The 17,914-nt window shown below is 55.5% G+C and overlaps 1 protein-coding gene across 2 annotated transcripts in view; it reads right to left on the bottom strand.

The window, feature by feature from the left end:
- Myo15b (myosin XVB) overlaps window positions 1-17,914 on the bottom strand; it is a 37,483-nt gene that overhangs the window by 3,039 nt on the left and 16,530 nt on the right. For both annotated transcript variants that reach the window (NM_001402394.1, XM_087574481.1), the window contains 34 exon segments: window positions 1,771-1,847; window positions 2,177-2,249; window positions 2,341-2,404; window positions 2,564-2,706; window positions 3,076-3,224; window positions 3,308-3,419; window positions 3,547-3,688; window positions 3,762-3,880; window positions 3,996-4,114; window positions 4,210-4,285; window positions 4,986-5,045; window positions 5,247-5,359; window positions 5,945-6,170; window positions 6,285-6,372; window positions 6,456-6,759; window positions 6,846-6,938; window positions 7,084-7,165; window positions 7,365-7,556; window positions 7,765-7,868; window positions 8,029-8,127; window positions 8,327-8,408; window positions 8,515-8,591; window positions 8,682-8,782; window positions 8,938-9,099; window positions 9,529-9,601; window positions 9,790-9,968; window positions 10,051-10,286; window positions 10,396-10,491; window positions 11,498-11,628; window positions 11,760-11,817; window positions 12,095-12,145; window positions 12,790-12,883; window positions 15,364-15,527; window positions 15,712-15,829. In NM_001402394.1, the coding sequence (NP_001389323.1) occupies window positions 1,771-1,847; window positions 2,177-2,249; window positions 2,341-2,404; window positions 2,564-2,706; window positions 3,076-3,224; window positions 3,308-3,419; window positions 3,547-3,688; window positions 3,762-3,880; window positions 3,996-4,114; window positions 4,210-4,285; window positions 4,986-5,045; window positions 5,247-5,359; window positions 5,945-6,170; window positions 6,285-6,372; window positions 6,456-6,759; window positions 6,846-6,938; window positions 7,084-7,165; window positions 7,365-7,556; window positions 7,765-7,868; window positions 8,029-8,127; window positions 8,327-8,408; window positions 8,515-8,591; window positions 8,682-8,782; window positions 8,938-9,099; window positions 9,529-9,601; window positions 9,790-9,968; window positions 10,051-10,286; window positions 10,396-10,491; window positions 11,498-11,628; window positions 11,760-11,817; window positions 12,095-12,145; window positions 12,790-12,883; window positions 15,364-15,527; window positions 15,712-15,829 (4,057 nt within the window).

The raw sequence follows: 17,914 nt of genomic DNA, 5'->3' as shown, positions 1-17,914 counted from the left end.
CGAGTGAAGGTGACATCCCAGATGTCACCCTCTTCTCCTCACCCTCAGCAGCTGCCAGCTTTTGCCCGGCCCAGCTGGTCACTTATTTTTATTCTACATTGGAGATGGAACCCAGGGCCTTCAAAATGTTAGACAGTGGGGCTGGAGAGAGGGCGCAGTTAAGAGCTCTCGCTGCCCCTGTGGAAGACTAGCGTTCGGTTCCCAACGGCCATGTCAGGCAGATCACCCAGAACTCCAGCTTCAGGGGCTCTAGCACCCTCTCTTCTAGCCTCTGCAGTCACCTGCAGTGTAGGTACACATTAATTACGTGATTAAATCTGAAAGAGAATGCTAAACAGGAGCTGGCAAAATAGCTCAGTGGGTGTGAGGACGTTGCCAGCCAAGTCCTGTCCTGTAATTCACAGGGTGAAATGAAAGAACAGACCCTGTGCGGGTTGTCCTGTAGCCTTGGAACGCGCACAGAATAAACGAAATTTAACGCTTCTAACCGAGTGCTCTCTAGCGCCACAGTCAAAGAGGCAGTGGTAACCACCGCCTTTTAACCTGCTTCTCTGAAAGCTCTTGGTTATCTTTGGTCACCTCCCCTATCTGCTGCATCCCAGCGGCCTCTGCTGCCAGCTCTCCTGTCTAGTTCGGTTCCTGCCTCCAGTCTAGAGTATCTCTTGGATCCCAGGCCACCCCATTCAGAAATCAGGAACTACAGACCTCCTGAGTCTAAACCAGATCCTCTGCCAGCCCAGACCTGTTCATTAAGGCTGCTCTGCTCTCTGGCTTCACATCCCACCCCCACCCCTGCTTCTCCCCACTTTGCTGCTGCCTCTGGGCCCAGGCCAGCACCCTCCCTCGCCTGGGGTCAGTAACTTCCTATAAGACCTGAGGATATCGGGGTTGGGGATTTGGCTCAGTGGTAGAGCGCTTGCCTAGGAAGCGCAAGGCCCTGGGTTCGGTCCCCAGCTCCGAAAAAAAGAACCAAAAAAAAAAAAAAAAAAAAAAAGACCTGAGGATATCAAGGAACAGCCAGAGGGACCCTGTGAGATAGCGCATCGATTCCCATCAAGTCATAGGTTTGACCGGAAAATCAAATCCCATGTAACGGCCTGAGTGCGCATGCACACACACACAGACAGCTCCTTTCTCCTCCAGAGCTTGGTCACAAAGCTTCCACCGCAGCAGCACCCAGCACTGCTCCTGTCTCTCCTGTGAGACTGGACCCCACCATGGCTTAGCCTCCATCTGTTTTAGGTGCCTAGTGCCTGCTTTGAGCGCTCAGGTTTAACTGGAGACAACGTATTTTGAAACGTATTTGTAGAGCCCGTAAGATGGCTCGCCAGAAAGCCTGACTGACCATCAAGTCCCATACCCAAGACCCACATAATAGCGAATCACCTCCCGAGAGTTACCCGCTGACCTCCACAGGCACGCTGTGCACATGCACGCACTCTTGTGCGTAGAAAATATATGAGTGGAGCTGGCGCAGACGGCAGCAATGTGAACTCGGGAGCTAAGGGCCTCATTAATCTTTGTTCCCATAGGAACTGGTTGAGTATTGGCTTTATTTGGACTTTAACTTTCAATCTAGCACACTCACTAACGAGTGCACCCCCCAGCCCTTAGGCAAGCATGTGTTGTTTGCATATTAGAACAGCCAGGCAAGTAGTGCCTTGAGCTGTTAACGAAGATAAAGGACTGGGTAGGGGTGGGAGCCCCATTCAGGCCCAGACAGGAAGGCAGGAAGGATGCCCCAGGTCTTGGCGCCCAGTTCTTGCTTACCTTCAGCAACTCATAGAGCAGAGCCAGCTCATCCTTACCCCGGGGCTTAGGCTGGTCCCCCATAAACTGCATCAGAGCTGCAGGCAGGACATGCAGCACAGTTAGCAGGGCCTGGCCTGGCATCTGATGCCTTACTACTCCCGAAACACACCAGGTAGGACAGTCGCCCCTAACTTGGTTGAGTTGGGAATAGACTCAGGGAAATACCAAGGGTGCCAGTGTCAGCCAGCTGCCCCAGATGTCACACATCCCATGGATAGAAACACAAGCTGGTGGGGCAAACTCCCTAAATTGGCGGGTGGGCAGATCCAGGGAGAGCTCAAAGTGTGTGGGGGTCGGGGGAAGCCAGATGTCCAGGTCCAAAGCACTGTGCACATGGGGACCAAGGCTGCCTGCAGCCACTCACCCTTGAAGCCAGCCACAGCCTTAGTGTTTGTGTCCTCGTTGCAGAAGATGGTAAGGGATTCCTGGATGGGGTCCTGTGGCCAGAGAGCCTTAGCTGTCATCTACGGCCCTGGGAGTCAGAAGGCAGATCCTAGGGCCAGACTCCTCCCCAACCCAGCCCCTTGCCTTAGTGTACTGGATCAGGCTGACTACAGTGGTCTCCTTGGTGCCTGCGCTCATCTGGGTCAACCTGTAGAGGGCAGAGGAAAAGACAGCCCTGCTTGCTTGGTCTTGCTCTTGTCCCAGGTCTCGAAGCCCATGACAGGCCCAATGGCCTGGTGACCCTGTGGGACTATTATTCAGGAAAGCTGGGGACAGACAGGCGCAGGGATTGGTTGAGGGCGCTCACCAGGTATGAGGCTTTCGGAAGTAGCGCAGGGCAAATTCCCGCATGGTGTAGTTGTGGGAGTCAGCAGACAGAGAGCTGTAGGTCGTAACGGAGGTGGCCTCCGAGGCTTCGCTGGGCTCTTGTTTCCTGAGATGGGTGGGGCGCTGGGAGCACAGGAAATTTGGTACCACCCCGGTACCCACCATCTAACCCAGAGGCCCTGTACCCACTGTCATGCCCTGGTTCCCCCATACCCATCAGACCCAAGAGGAGTGACATCAGAAGCCAGGAAAGCCAAGGTTATTTATTAAGCATCCTCCATGAAGACACCGACCTAAGTACCAGAGTCAGAGGGCGTGGCTTACAGTCTCACATGGCAAAAAGTCAGGAGGCAGACGGCAAAGGATAGGAACACATTGAGCACTGGCCACCACGTCACCGGAAGTGAGCAGCACCCGAAGCAACCCCGCTCTTTCCTTCTGAGACTCCGAGTTAGGCCTTTTATCACTTCACCTCTCTTCTGTCTTCCTCACCTCCTGAGCTGGCCCTGTTACTCTGTTACTCTTGCGCTGCCAGCTGTTTCTCTTTCCCAGCGAGAAGGAGAGGTCCGGGGCAGCAGCTGGCTGCACCATGTCAGCAGGAAAGAGTCCGGAGCGGCCCCCGGCAGAGCCGAACTGCCAGCCTGGAAGGCGAGCCCAAACGATGGTTCACCCACCCTCACCCCCGTGCCCCGCGGCATCCTCCCTCAGCCAGCCCTGGGGATACCTGGTTCCAGAGCGGCCACCGGCAGCAGCCTAATGAGGTCCCCACGGTGGAAACTGAGGAGACTGTTGTCATCGGTGATGTAGCTGCGCAGGGCGATGACGTAACCGGAGTCCTGTGGGCAAGCGGGTGAGCCACTACCTGCCCAGACATCCTCCCACCCAGTAACCCAGGAGTACCAGGAACCTTGACTTAAACCCCTCAACCCCGGGGAAGCCAGGCAGCGCGGGACAGCCACTTGCCTTCTTGAGCTCACTCAGGAACTGTTCCACCATGGCCTTCATGGTCCTCGCCCAGGTCGTGTGCAGGATCAGCTGCTCACTCTTCAGTGACAGCTCCAGGGTGGAGGTGCTCCTACACTGCACAGCCAACACCTCGGCATAGCTGTGGACAGAGCCAGGCTGTGAGCTGCAGACGGATCGTGGCCACCCAGACCCCGGCTCTGTGGTGGCTTTACCTGTAGGAGCAGAGTGTCTTCAGCTGGTCCAGGTGGAAGCTGGGGTCTTGGGTCACCTTCAGCAGCCTCAGTCCCCGGTGAGACACGCCCAGCAGCTGTACGTCACTGCCACTCTCACCCTGTCAGGAAGGGTGAGTGGGTCAGTCACACTCCCGGTCCAGACGTCTGGAGCCCCTGAGCGGAGTTCCACGGCTGAGCTGGGTCACACTCCTTAAACCCGAGTGAGTCACCGACCGAGACAGGGAAGATGCGGGAGAAGTAATTGGCCCAGTTGTCCCGAGCAGCAACCACAATGCGTTTTTTGATGCCGTCTTCAGCAACATCAAGGGAGTCCAGGCCCACCTCCAAGTCTCCTGTGGGCAAGGAGGGTCCATGATATCCTTGCTTCCATGACACTTCCTCTCAAGGGCTGGCCCAGCCCCCGTACCCCAACTCCGAGGACCCATACCCAGCAGGCCTTTCATTTTGTGCCGCTCGTCCTGTGAGATCCGGGTGCAGGACTCTGTGAAGGTGTCCCGCAGGATCTGTGGACAGAGCAAGGCGGTCAGCACCAGGTCCGGACACCGGAAGTCACCCACAGCAACTATGGGTGTGCAGTGCACAGGGGCCCAGTGGTGGTGAATACATACCCAGCAGGGCCCGCTGCGCCCGGCTAGAGACACAGGTGGGACAGGCAGAGGGATGGGGGACAGACAACGCAGAAGGCTCCCATGCCCAAACCTAGAGCTGTCCCTTCCCCACCCCACATCCACCACACTCCTTCCTTTGGCACCACGGTCTGCTGCCGTTGGCACAGTGTATCAGCTGAGATACACTGCCCTGCCAAAAGTGACCAGGTAATGGCCATTTATGAAGCGCCTAGTGTGTGCTACAGCCTGAACCGCATACACTTTGGCCCTCCCTTTGGCAAAACTAAGTTGGTCACCATGCCTATTTTGTAAGGACCCTGTGGGACAGGGCTCTGCAGCAAGGCCATGCTCTCTGAGTGCCTGAGGTACTATACTCCTCACAGGCTGTTAACTAGGCCCAGGTTTGAGCGAGGGTTTCTGGGAGGCAGTGGGTCCGTGGGTGGGGCCGGTTGGTGGGTGGGGCCGGTTGGTGGGTGGGGCCAGTTGGTGGGTGGGGTCAGGTTGGTGGGTGTGGTGGGTTGGTGGGTGGGGCCGGTGGGTGGGTGGGGTCAGGTTGGTGGGTGTGGTGGGTTGGTGGGTGTGGCCAGGCTCTCACCTGCTGGCAGAGCAGATTGAGGCAGTAGGGATGGCTGAAGTTCTCCCGAGGGTAGAACACCTAAGACACAGTGCAAAGAGCTGAGATCACACCAGGCTGCGTCCTCCCCTGCCTACCCCTGCCTTCCCAGGCCCAGCCACGAAAAACCAGCTTTGAAAAAGTGGTTCATGTGGAAGGGGATGCGCGGGGCTTTTGAGCCAGCCCTGTACACAGCCCTGCCCTGCCAGCCCCAGAAGCCTGAGGCACCACCCCTGTGCCCACCTCCTTTCGTAAGAACAACTTCCAGGGTGCATTGGCGTAAGAGAAGCACACGCTTCCAGAGGGCACAAGGAGCTTCGTGGAGATGCCCCTGTCCTCCATGGGCTCTGTCAAGGCTGCCGGAGAGAGTGGAGCGCCTTAAGATGGGGACCAGAGGGGGTTAGGGATTTAGCTCAGTGGTAGAGCGCTTGCCTAGCAAGCGCAAGGCCCTGGGTTCGGTCCCCAGCTCCGAAAAAAAAAAAAAAAAAAAAAAGATGGGGACCAGAGGAGCCAGGACTGAGGTGCTGGAGACCGTCAGTCTGGGCTGTTTTTGCTCAGCCTCCAACCACTGCATCTGTACCTCCTGGCACTATCTCTTGCCTTCATTTCTGGTCCTGAGTTTTTCCTAGTGTCCCTAACCATGCTAGCTGCTGCCACTGGGTCTCCACCCCACCCTCCACCAAAACACATCTGCCAGGTCTACATCGAGGACAACACCCTATAAACATCAGTCCTTTAGTGCTAGACTGGCCCCAAGGTGCCTCTGCCCTGCCCTGGATAGGAATGAGGAATCCAGGCCTCTAAGGCTCCAAAGTCCAGATGCCCAAACAGCTGGCCTCAGCCGAATGGGGATGGGTGGCTTCTGCCATGAACCCCAAGAGGCAGTCATGAATGCTGCCACCAACCCTAAGAGGCTCAACCCCGGAAAAGGGATTCCTCACCACGAGACTCGACTAAGGGGCTCTTGGGCTCCCCAGGCAGAGACAGTGGGGGTGGGAGTGGAGGCGGGGGTGCTGGCGCTGTAGGTGGGTTTGGGCTACATGGGCCAAACAAGTCCCGAAGGGGTCCCTGCTTTTCCCGGATGGACGTGGAGGGTTCAAGGCGTGGTCGAGCCTTGGGTCTAGGAGCCACAGCTGGTGGGGAGCTCTTCCCGTGAGTAGGCGACGTCTGCAGGAGAACGCACAAGCCTACAGTCAAGGCCAAGTTTACCCTGAAAGCCCAGGACCCCTAAGCAAATCAGCCCACGCCCTGGAGAAGATGGATGGTTGGGAAGGGGCTCACCAATGGGGGCGAGCTGGCACCATTTATTCCTAACTTAGCCAAAGCCTCATCCTTAGGGTCGTTTTTCTTCTGAAAAGTTTTAAAGGGCCTCAAGGAAGAGAGAGAAAGTTAGTACCGCACAGGGCGATTCCCTGAGAGAAACAGCTCTGACCGCATACCCCCAGGGGCTACCTGGTGGGTTGTACAGGCACAGGCACAGGCCCTGGGCGGCTCTGGTACATGCGGATGATGTTGCGGATTTCCCGGCTGGGTTGCGGGCGCTGAGGGGTGGAATCGGAGCTCTTCACCATGGGAGGAGACCTGCTGGGTTGCGGGCGCTGAGGGGTGGAGTTGGAGCTCTGCACTTTGGGAGCCCCGTCCCGTGTCGGTTCTTCCTTCTGTGCGGGTTCCACCTCATCCTCCTTTCCAGTTTTGGTCCTACTTTGTTTCAGCGGCTTCTTCACAACTGGGGGAGGAGGAGGAGGAGGGGACACCTCTGCCAGGAAGGGAGAAGACAATTGAACAAAGTGCGCAGGCGCCCTCCACGGGGGAAGCACCGGAGCTGCAGCCCACCACACCTACGCGCTGTTTCCTCCTCGTCCTCCTCTGTCTCCTCCTGGGGGATCTGAACCTTGGCTGGAGGCTTCACCGTCTTCACCTTGATCGGCTCTTGGCCTGAAAATGCCGGGGGCCTCCTCTGTCACCTGTGTTTGTCCAGCCTGCTTCCCTGGTCTCCTGGCCACACTGACAGAGGAGCAGAGCGCAGCCTTCCCTCCCCAGGCTACAGACATCAGTTAAATTACATGGCTGCCACCCTTACCCATCTTCTGGAAGTAGTCCCGTTTCTGTTGAAAGCTCTTGGGGCGCTGAGGCCTGATTTCAGCCTCCTCTGGAGTGTCCTCCTGGTAAAAGAAAGTCATGAAGTGCAGCCCCTAGACAGCCATGCCCCTGTCCTCACAACATCCCATTCTCAGAGCTTCTCGGACCCATCCTGCCTACTACCTTCCCAGGGTCTCTCTCACCTTGGTAGGCACCTTCCTGGCACCTGTCAAACACCAGACTAGACCCGACCTAGAGTTCTGCCTAGCCTAGGTTTCTTACTCTAAAGGAAACATCCAAAGGTTCTGGATCATTCGCTGGCTTCTCTTGGGGTGCAGGAGGCTTCTTGGCCTTGGGAGCAATGGTTGAGGGTGGAGCCTGGGAGGCGGCCTCAGGGGCCTGAGCTTGGTGCTGGCGCCTCTGGTTCTGCTGCTCCAGGGACAGGCTCATGGCCTGGGCAGTCATCTGCTGGGCCTTGTGGGGAGAAACGGAATAAGAGGCAAACCCAGGGGTTGGGGATTTAGCTCAGTGATAGAGAGCTTGCCTTGCAAGCACAAGGCCCTGGGTTCCGTCCTCAGCTGGGGGTTGGGGGGGGGGGAGGCAAACCCAACAAGGGCCTGGGCTGGCCCCACCCCGTGCCCGCACTCTCCAGGCAGCCTCACTCCCCAGCCCCAGTTCCTACCAGAATCATCGCCTGCTGGTGAATGAAGTTTTGCTGCTGTTCTGCCAGCTGCCTTGAGTCCAAACTGGGCATCAGAGGCTGTGGCTGGGGTGGGACCATCATGGCTGTAAAGAACAGCAGCAGGGGTCCAGAGCAGGTAAGTGGCACGGCCAGATTTGAACCTCTTAGTCCTAGACTCCATCTGGACTCCCAGCAGGGCCCTCCCCAACACGCACACCTTTAGTCCTGAGAGCTTCTCTCCTGCTTCCCTTAACCCAGCCTCACCTGGCACGGTTGGGACTGTGCCCATGGCTGGCATCATGGGGATAGGCGCGGGTATCATAGCTGGCTGGTAGCTGGGTGCCTGCACCATACCTGGGTACACTAAGGGAACAGGGTCTCTCAGACCTATCTGACCTCCCCCCCCAGACCTCCTTCTCCCTCTAGCCCCAGGCAAAGAGAAATGCATTGGCTACTGGGGTACTGGCCAGAGCTCCCATCTCAGTTCCCCACGGAGGTTCGGAGCGCTCTTGACTGTGCTGCAGGGCCTGGGAGGCCCTCGAGAGAAACCAGCTCTACTCACCCATGGGGTAGCCCTGCTGGGTGGGCCCAATAGAGCCCCCTCCCTTCATGCGTCTGTTCAGGGCCCAGCCTTGTTCCAAATCCTGAGGGGACAATGGGCATTGTCAGATCTAGAGCCTGGGAGGGACAGGAGTTGCCAGGCCCCAGCCCCAGCCCCAAAGCAGAGGGGATGCTGGGAAAGCCACTCACACTAACGCCTGGGGTGAGGACTGGCTCAAAGAGGTGGTCCAAGAAACCATCCAGGTTCCCCGGCCTACTGGCCTCACCTGTTGGGCAAGAATAAGTTCTGGCATCTATGGGGGCGAGAGGCCACCCGAGGTGATTTCCAGCACTCTGCCAAACACAGTGTGCCTTACCTGGAGAGCGGCTGCTGGGCAGAGTTGGGGCTGGACCTGGAGGGAGTCCTGGGGGCAGGGAAGGAGCTTGGACACCGGGGGCTGGAGGGATGTTCTCAGCTCTGTGGGAAAGATGGGGCCTCGCTAAGAGACCTCTGTGGGAGTCACCTCTAAGGGGAGTGCACACTGTTAGCTAAGAGGTCTCTGATGTCTGCACCAGGCGATGGCAGGGCGGCTGTGGGGGCTACCAGCTGGAGACAGGGCAGATGGTACATACAAACCAAGAGGAGTGATGGGGTAGTCGTGGGGACCGGCTGAGTCTCCCAAGTCCTCCGTCTGGCCTATCAGGTCCAACACAAAGTCACAGCCCAGCAAGTCTTGCCAAGCATCTCCAGAATGCAGTGACACAGACCAGCCACGAGGGGGCGCCTCCAGGCCTCTGGGCGGGGGAAAGACATGGAGGTCATCAGGAATAGGCAGATGACAACCCTTCAGGAATGGAGGGCGGTCTCTTAGGGCGGGAGCCCTTCCTAATGATGTCCCCATCCCACGTGTGAACCAGGAGCTCAGCCTCATTCAGAAGTCTCAGACTGAGACTCCTATCTATACCTCAAAGCCCTCTTGGTTATCTCCAGGCTCTGATATCCCATTTGCTTGCCTATGGAGCTAGGATCTGGGCCTTTTGCTGTCACAGGGCCCCTCATTTAGAATCTCTGTGTTCTCTCTGGAGCCTACAGCTAGAGCCCATTCACCCTAAAACCTTTTCTTTCTGCTCACGGAGGAAGAGTATCCATCCCTAGGGGACATGCAGTGGGGGCAGCAGTCAGTGGTCAGTCTGCTGCGCTGTCCCACCCTGAGCTGGCCATACCTGCTCTGTAGGATCCACCCTGCAAGCTGCTCTCCTGTGGTCCAGGATTCCACTTCAGCGGAATAGCTTTCTTCTGCGGAGGGGCGATTGGAGGGGCGATTGGAGGGAGGGTAAGAGACACAGGGTTCCACCCTAAGTAGTTACTGTCCCCACACCAGACAGAGGACACGAGGGTCACAGGGCAGATCAGTAAGGTGGCTGAGGCAGGAGGAGACCAGGGAACCAAGGCTGGCTCCACTGTCTGAGGGAGGCAGGCCTCACCGTTGAATGTGAACACATCCAGCGCCATACGGCCCCGTCGCAGTCCAGCCTTCCACTCAAGCTGTGTGGGTGGGTGGGACCGTGCAGCCATGGGAGCCAGCGGTGTCTGCTCCAGGGCACCTAACAGCTTGTGCTGGCACAAGGCTGCCATGCCACTGGGGGCCTGGTCAGACACAAATCTGTGGGGACGACACAGGGCTGCTGCAGGCTTGTCGGGGTAGCCGGTCCCACTCACAGGGCCCTACCCACTGGGCTTCTTACTTGAGCAATGGCTTCTCCAGGGCAGGTGTAGGGGGAAAGGAGCTGAGCAGGATTGCCATTAGGGCCCAGCCACGCTGAGTCTGCTGTTCATCCGGGTTGTGCCACAGCTGGGCCACCAACTGGCTGAAGAGCTCATCTCTAAGTCCTGGCCGGCGCTGTGCCCGCTGCACCAGGTATGTGCCCATGGTTTGTTCTTGCCAGGACTGCAGGGACCCCTCTCCCAGGAGCCGCAGCATCTGTTGACACAAAAGCCAGAGCAGGAAGCCCAGGGCTCCTCTGTACCTTTCCAGTCCGTCCTTACGTCCTTATGATGGCCACCCTGTCCCTCCTGGAGGAGTCACTCACCACCCTATTGATCTCCAGAGCCTGCTGAGGGTTCTCGCCATCCAACCTCGTCAGGGGCTCGGCCAGTGGCTGCCCTGGTCTGGGCAGAAATGGCTTCTGGAGGGTAGGAGGGGGACATAATGTTTGTCCTCTGCATTGGCCAGAGAAGCCACTCCTCAAGGACGCCCCCTCCCCCAGGAGTGTGTACCCTGAGAGGAGGAAAGGTGTGCGTGCATGCGTGCATGTGTGTGTGTTACACGGACACACACACGCAGGTGTGCCCCAGGAGGGTACCAGCCATCTTCCTTACTTGCCCTCAGGTAGAGTCTGTGGCAGAACTAAAAAAACTTACCATTTGCATAGGCGGACTGGCCAGCGAATGTCAGGGAGTCCTCTGCCGCTGCCAACTAATACTAGGGTGACAGACCTAGTGTGTGTTTGTACCTGGCTTCTTACGTGGGTGCTGGAGATTTGAATTCAAGAGTGCTCAGGAAGCACTGTTACCCCATGAGAAGCTCTCCGCCCTTTAACTGTTCTCTCATTAATGGACACCAAGCCAGGCACAGCCCTGTGCCTTTAATCCCAGCACTTGGGAAGCAGAGGCAGCTGATGATCTCTCTGAAGAGCTCCAGGCCAGCCAGGACTACCAAAGTTAAGGTCTTGTCTTTGACATCTTTATTAAAATAGGGACACCTTTAATCCCAGCACTTGGGAGGCAGGAGCAGGTGGATCTCTGAATTTGAGGCCAGTCTGATCTACACAGTGAGCTCCAGGACAACAGGGCTACATAAATAAAGAAATTAACCCAAATAAATTTGTAAATACACTAATACAAGAATCTTCCTGTACATGCGGTTGTGAATCCTGCCTTCGTATTGAGTCCGCCAGCATGGTAAGCTTGTGGTTAAACCTTCTTTAAGGACGCAACTTACAGGGCAATGCCACTGGCACAGATAAAGGTGTGGCCGAAATAAGCCTGTGTGTCAGAGACCTCTGTTTAAGGACTGTTTTCCAAGCAGCGTTGCTGACCATGGGGACGACCTGAGAGAAGGGGGAGGCCCGTTTCTGCCTGGCGGGTGCTACACGGGGGCTTCTGAATCCTGGAAGCCCATAGGGGCCTCACCTGGAAGCTGGTGGACACGAAACTGGAGAAGGGAAACTGGTCAATGTCTGGAGGAAGAGTCAAGCTGGGCCGGACAGGAACCTCAGGTGGTAGGGACTCTGTGATGCTCCCAGTCAGTCTGGCCTGGTGGCCTGAGAAGGGACACAAGAGGCAGCCTAGGACACTCAAGACCGTGGCTTGTCCTGTCAGGTTGCCAACCACCATGGAGAGAGAGCTTGTGAGTGGATACAAGGAACTCCATCTCTACACTAAGAGGACTCACCTTCTGCTCTCTCCAGCAGAGCAGCCAGCTGGGCTGGGATCTCCAAGCGCCCCGGGTCCTGGTGAAGCAAACCAATCATCAGGAACTAAAGGACAGCCGAGAAGGACTGGGTGCACCTCCCCTCCCCAAATCTCCAGGATGATTAAGTGTCTCTAAAGAACAAGGACCCATCCTGGGAACAGATGATCAGGCCTCCAGAGCCGCTGAAAGAGAGTCCCCAGTCTTCTGCTGAGGTGGCACATAAGGGGTGGGACCCTGATGGCTACATGTTATACTCTTCCCCATACTGTGCCAGGCCCATACCACACAGAACCCCCGCTTCCAAGATCACTCACCATACTTGACACTTTCCCCCGGGGCTCCCCACTCTGCGGGCCACGGGAACACTGTGGGAGAGATCCCGTAAGAGTTGATGTCCCCACAGCACTAGCGGCCCATCACCAACTCAGCAGCTCGGTGTCCCCTTTAATCCCCAGAAGGCAGGATGGCAGCCAAGGAATGTCATAGACCCGAAAGGGTACGACTACCTGACCTCACCCACCTCTACCCTCTTCTCCAAGCTCACGGTCACCAGGCTGTGGATGTCACTGCCTGTCTGCCAGGGCACCAGGAAGAGGTAAAGAAGGGAACAAATGGTCTCAGGGGACAAAGTCCAGCTGGGGAGGAGTCAGGAAGGGGGGCAGAATGTAAGCACTGACCTTTGAGCGGTTTTATGGCTCTCACATAAGAGTCATTGGGCAAGAGAGAGAGCAGAAGGGGGCCACGGGGGCCTAGAGGGAATAGGAGGGACTGAGGCTAAAAGGGAGGGCCAGCCCTGGGAGTGCAGGGGCGGCAAGATGAAGTAAGGCATCAGCCACAGGGCCCAGGGTGTGCCTCAGCTGGAACAGGAAATAGAAGTGGTCAACAAGCAGTGGGTTGTGATAGTTCAGTCCTGGCAAGTTCAGGCCGTCAGGATTCTGCCCACTTGGCCAGCCAAGGCTTCTATCCTGAGCCTCCCTGCCATCCATAAACATTTCCAAACCCCTCTTACCTGTAGCTTCTGTCGTCTCCGGAGCAGGGGCTGAGCCACTAGGAGGATGGTGTTCAGCTGTCCCAGAGCTGACCTCCGCCGGAGGTATCGCTTCCTGGAGGTGTAAGGTGGGGGAGGGCGGGGTGGAGCCCTGAAACCTAAGCTTCTTCCCTGGTACCTGAACCCTCTCTAAACCTAGATGGTGGTGTGAAAACGGACTCTGGATCCGTGAATCCCCCGATGTTCAACAGTAAAGAACAGAATGCTATGCTAAACCAGGAAATGTCTTGTTCTCAGACTGTTTCACTATGTAGACCAGGCTGGCCCTTAACCTGCCTCTGCCCCCCACCCCAGGCATATGCGACCACCCCCAGCTTTTAGAATTTTTATTTTTAGTTGTACATATGTGTGTGGTGGTGTCTATGTGCATGTGAGTGAAGCATTCCTAGGTGGCCAGAAGAGGGCGCCAGATCTCTGGGGTTGGAGTTTTAGGCAGTTAAAGTCCTCTGACAGGTGCCGGGAACTGGACTCTGGTCCTTCGTAAGAAAAACAGATGCTCTTAACTACTGAGCAATGTCTCTAGACCCCTGGGTTTATTTTTAATACGTATCCTGCTCAGGACTCCTTCATTGAGGACACTGGTCTTCTCATAGCTGGGAAATTCTCAAAGATACTCTGTTTGCGTGTTCCTTCCAAGAGCTCCGGGCACACATGTGGTGCACAGACATAGGTACAAAGCACTTATGCAATGCAATAAATAAATAAAAATATTCCGGGGCCAGGAAAATGACTTAGTTAGCGACGTACTCACCACACAAACACGAGACACTGAGCTCCAGGCCTCATAGCCACACACATAGAAGCCAGCTAGTGTCTGTGACTTCCATGCGGAGGAGGTAGAGGCAGACAGATGCTTAGAGCTCACTGGCTACCCGGACTAGCCGGGTCAGCAAATTCTAGGTCTGGTCTCACGGAAGGAAGGAAGGAAGGAAGGAAGGAAGGAAGGAAGGAAGGTAGGAAGGAAAAGGGAAAGACAGACAGAAAAAGAAAGAGCAAACTATTGCGGTCTAGCACACCTGACAGGATTGGAAGTGTGTGCTGCAGCTCACTTGCAGAGCCCCTCCGAGCGTGCTCAAGTGCGTGGGTTTGATCCCCAGCACAAAAATTCGATCCCTTGATGAAACAACCCAGCAGTCAGTACAGAACTTTCATGTGGGCCGGACAGATGGCTCAGTTGTTAAGATCACTGACTGCTCTTCCAGAGGTCCTGAGTTCAAATCCCAGCAACCACATGGTGGCTCACAACCATCTGTAATGGGATCTGATGCCCTCTTCTGGTGTGTCTGAAGACAGCCACAGTGTACTCATATATAATAAATAAATAAACAAAATATATGGAGCTACTTGCACTGTTGGTTGGAATACAGATTGACCTAAGCACTATGAGAGCTGGTGAGGCAGATTCTCAAAGAGCTTGACAGAGAACGACAGCGCGACCCTGCAGTTCTCTCCTAGGTACAGACCCGACACGTGAAAACAGAAAGCCCAATAGATACTTCTAGCAGCCACGTTCATAAGGGATGGGAGCGACCCACGCAGCCGTCAGCAAGAAGCTGTGTCACTGAACGGCGGAACATTACTCGGCCACAGAAAGCAAATGAAGTTCTGATCCACGCCACGGCACAAGCTCTGAAGGCATTAAAAGCTAAGTAAATTAGGCCAGGCATAAGGGGAACAGACCTGCAACACAGCTTACAGGAAATACTCGGAATAGGCAAATCTAGAGACAGAGAACACACTGGAGTTACTAGAAGCTGGTGGCTGTGTGGGGAGTTTGGAGTTACTGCTTCATGGTCACTTTGCCTCAGGTTATGTGGTGAAAGTGGGGCACAAATAGTAGTGCTGGGTGGTGGTGAGTGGTGGTGGGTGGTGTTACACATCTTTGTTCCAAGCATTTGGGAGGCATAGGCAAGTGTATCTCTGTGAGTTCAATTCCAGCCTGGTCTGCAAGGCAAGTTCCAGGACAGCCAGGACTATTACACAGAGAAACCCAGTCCTGGGGAAAAAACAAAACAAAACAAAGCAAAACAAAAACAAAAACCAAACAAACAAACAAAAAAAGAAAACAAATGAAAAGATAGTAGCTATGGTTGCCCGTGATGGTATTCCTCAACATGGCGCTTGCTACATCTTATTCTTAGCCCTCAAGTTTGCCTTGGGTTGAAGGCAGTATTGCTTTCTGAATCTGACCCCTCCCCTGCAGCCAGCCTGAGAGGCCAAATCCCTACAGTCTTTTTTTTTTTTTTTTTTTTTGGAGCTGGGGACCGAACCCAGGGCCTTGCGCTTGCTAGGCAAGCGCTCTACCACTGAGCTAAATCCCCAACCCCATCCCTGCAGTCTTTGTCTCCAGCAACCAGGCAGGATGGACAGAGCAGCTGCTGGATGCCAGGTGTGGTGATGGGCCAATATAATCTCAGATTCAGAAGGCTGAGGCAGAATGGGCAGATATAATCTCAGATCCAGAAGGGTTTGAAGCCAGCCTGGGCTCCCCAGCCTCACCTTCCCACTTTGGTCCTGGCTCCATTACCTGCTCACCTGGCCTGGAGACCCCGCACACGAGCCTGCATCCGGGGTAGGAGACGGAGCCGCTGACGGGTGATACAGGCTCGGAGGCCACGGTGCAGAGTGAGCAGGGCCTGTGAGCGCCGCTGAGCCCACAACTGTTCTAGCTGCTGCCGGCCCTGCTCCTGCAGTAGAACCTGTAGGCAGAGGCAGGCTTCGGGAGGTGGGGGTGAGGTAGGGGGTGGGCGGTGGGGAGTGGGAGGATTCGGAAGCAGACTGGGCATGCCTGCTCTTCTCCTCTGGCCTCAACCTCCCCACATCTGGTCACATGCTGTATTCTAGGGACCCCTGCACTCACGTCCCCCGTGCACTCACGTGTACCTGAGTGGCTCCAAGATGATAGCGGGGTGACTCTGCCCCCAGGACTTCCCTGAGGATGGCACCACACCTCTCCCGGTCAGAGACAGCTTTCTGTCTCCCGGACCCTAGAGCACGGAACCTGTCCAAAAAGGCACAGAGACGACGAGGTCAGAAGAGCAAGGACCATTTTGTTTTGTTTTCTGTTTTTGTTTGATGCTTGATTGACAGCTGAATGTGAACCCATTGATAGTTACTCAATTTCTGGGTCAATCAACAACTCGGGAAACTCTGTGTTCTGGTTTCTGTTGCCATGTCCTGTTTCCTGCCACAAAGTAACTTAGAGAAGAAGGGGTTTACTTGGCTTTTTTTTTTTTCTTTTCTTTTCTTTTTTTTCGGAGCTGAGGACCGAACCCAGGGCCTTGTGCTTGCTAGGCAAGCACTCTACTATTGAGCTAAATCCCCAACCCCTTTACTTGGCTTTAATTACGGTTACAGCCCACCACTGGTGCAGGAACTTGCGCCTTTGGTCACATCTTACCACAGGCATAAACAGAGACAGTGGATCCTGGCATTCATGAAGGACTCCCTACCCAGGGAATGGCGCTGCCAGGACGGGCGATCAGGACAGTTAAGACTGTCCATCTGGGCGTGTGTGTGTGTGTGTGTGTGTGTGTGTGTGTGTGTGTGTGTGGTTAGAGTGTGTGTGTTTGAGTGTGTGTGTTAGAGTGTGTGTGTTTGGGGGTGTGTGTAGCAGAGGCAGGCAGATCTCTGGAGTTCGAGTCCAGCCTGGTCTATAGAGAGAGTTCCAAAGCAGCCAGGGCTACAACAGAGAAACCTTGTCTCAAAACAACAACAACAACAACAACAACAACAAAACAACAACAACAACACCCCAACCATCTTCCAGAGCTGGAGAGATGACTCAGAGGTTAGGAGCACAGGCTGCCCTTGCAGAAGACACAGGTTCAGTTCCCAGCACCCATGACTTGGCTTACAATTGCCTATAACTACCGTTCTAGGGGATCCAACTCGACTGCTCTGGCATGTGCAAGCACCAGCATGCTCATGGTACACACACATCTCTGTCTCTCTGTCTGCTCCTCTCTCTCTCTCTCTCTCTCTCTCTCTCTGTCTCACACACACGCCTAACAAAACACAAGTCTCTTTCCAGTAGATTCTAGGGTGTGTCATGTTGACAGTGAAATCACCTAGCTTGAGCCTGGCGGGGTGCTGACGTCCGGCAGAGAGCAGGCCAGGTGAGACCTCCGCTCTGGAGAAAGGACAGGTAGGTGGCAAGGCAAGGCCAGAGAAGCAACAGGTGTGACCCAGTGGCTCTCTGGGATGCCTGATTCACACTAACACAGGGTGGGGGTTGGGGGACCTCAATGCACGACCGTGAACGGCAGAGTAGGGCAGGGCAGGGCAGAACTGCACCGCAGGTCATTAAGAGATCCGGCCCCTGGGAAGAAAATGTCCTTCAGGATCCAGAGCTCAGAACTTCCTGGAAGAAGTGGCAGTCAGTGATTTGGCAACTGTCCCAGGGCAAGGGCAGCACCTTCTCTCCTGTCATTCTCTAGCTCAAGGACAAACACTCACTGCATTCATCTACTGCCTGCTTCAGGCTCCACCCCTCAGCCAGGCTGTCCCCAGCTAAGATAGTCACAGGCAGAGAGGGTGGCTACAGCCCTGGACGGAAGCCTCAGGGGGTGGCAAGAGGCGGGTCCAAGCCAAGGCCTCACATTTAGTCACCAGCTTTCCTAGATGTTTCTGAGCTCCTCCTCAAACGCTGCTGTACCCTCACTGTCCCCATGACGCAGGGGCCATCCCTTATCAATCTGAACGGCTCTGCTAACTGTGCTCCAGCATCTCACTGTTCAGTCACAGCCTCATGATCCTGGCTGTGCTCAGCCGGCTCCGTGGTAAGGTCCCAGGGCAGGCAGGGTGCCCGTCATCTCCAGCAGAGCATTAGCACTGAGATGAGGCAAATAGAGAAAGGAGTGTGAGCGAGTGTGTGTGAGCACGCGTGTGCAATTGAGCGTGTGTGAGCGAGTGTGTTTGAGCAAATGTGTATGAGCAAGCATGTGTGAGCATGCATATGTGAGCGAGCGCGTATGAGCAAGTGTGTATGAACAAATGTGTGTAAGCAAGCATGTGTGAGTATGCATGTGAGTGAGCATGTGTGAGCAAGTGTGTGAATGAGTACATGTGTGAGGAAGTGTCTGTG

This window comes from Rattus norvegicus, chromosome 10 (genome assembly GCF_021556685.1).
Source record: "Rattus norvegicus strain SHRSP/BbbUtx chromosome 10, alternate assembly SHRSP_T2T, whole genome shotgun sequence".
Taxonomy (NCBI): Eukaryota; Metazoa; Chordata; class Mammalia; order Rodentia; family Muridae; genus Rattus; species Rattus norvegicus.
This window is presented reverse-complemented; position numbering and strand designations above follow the sequence as displayed.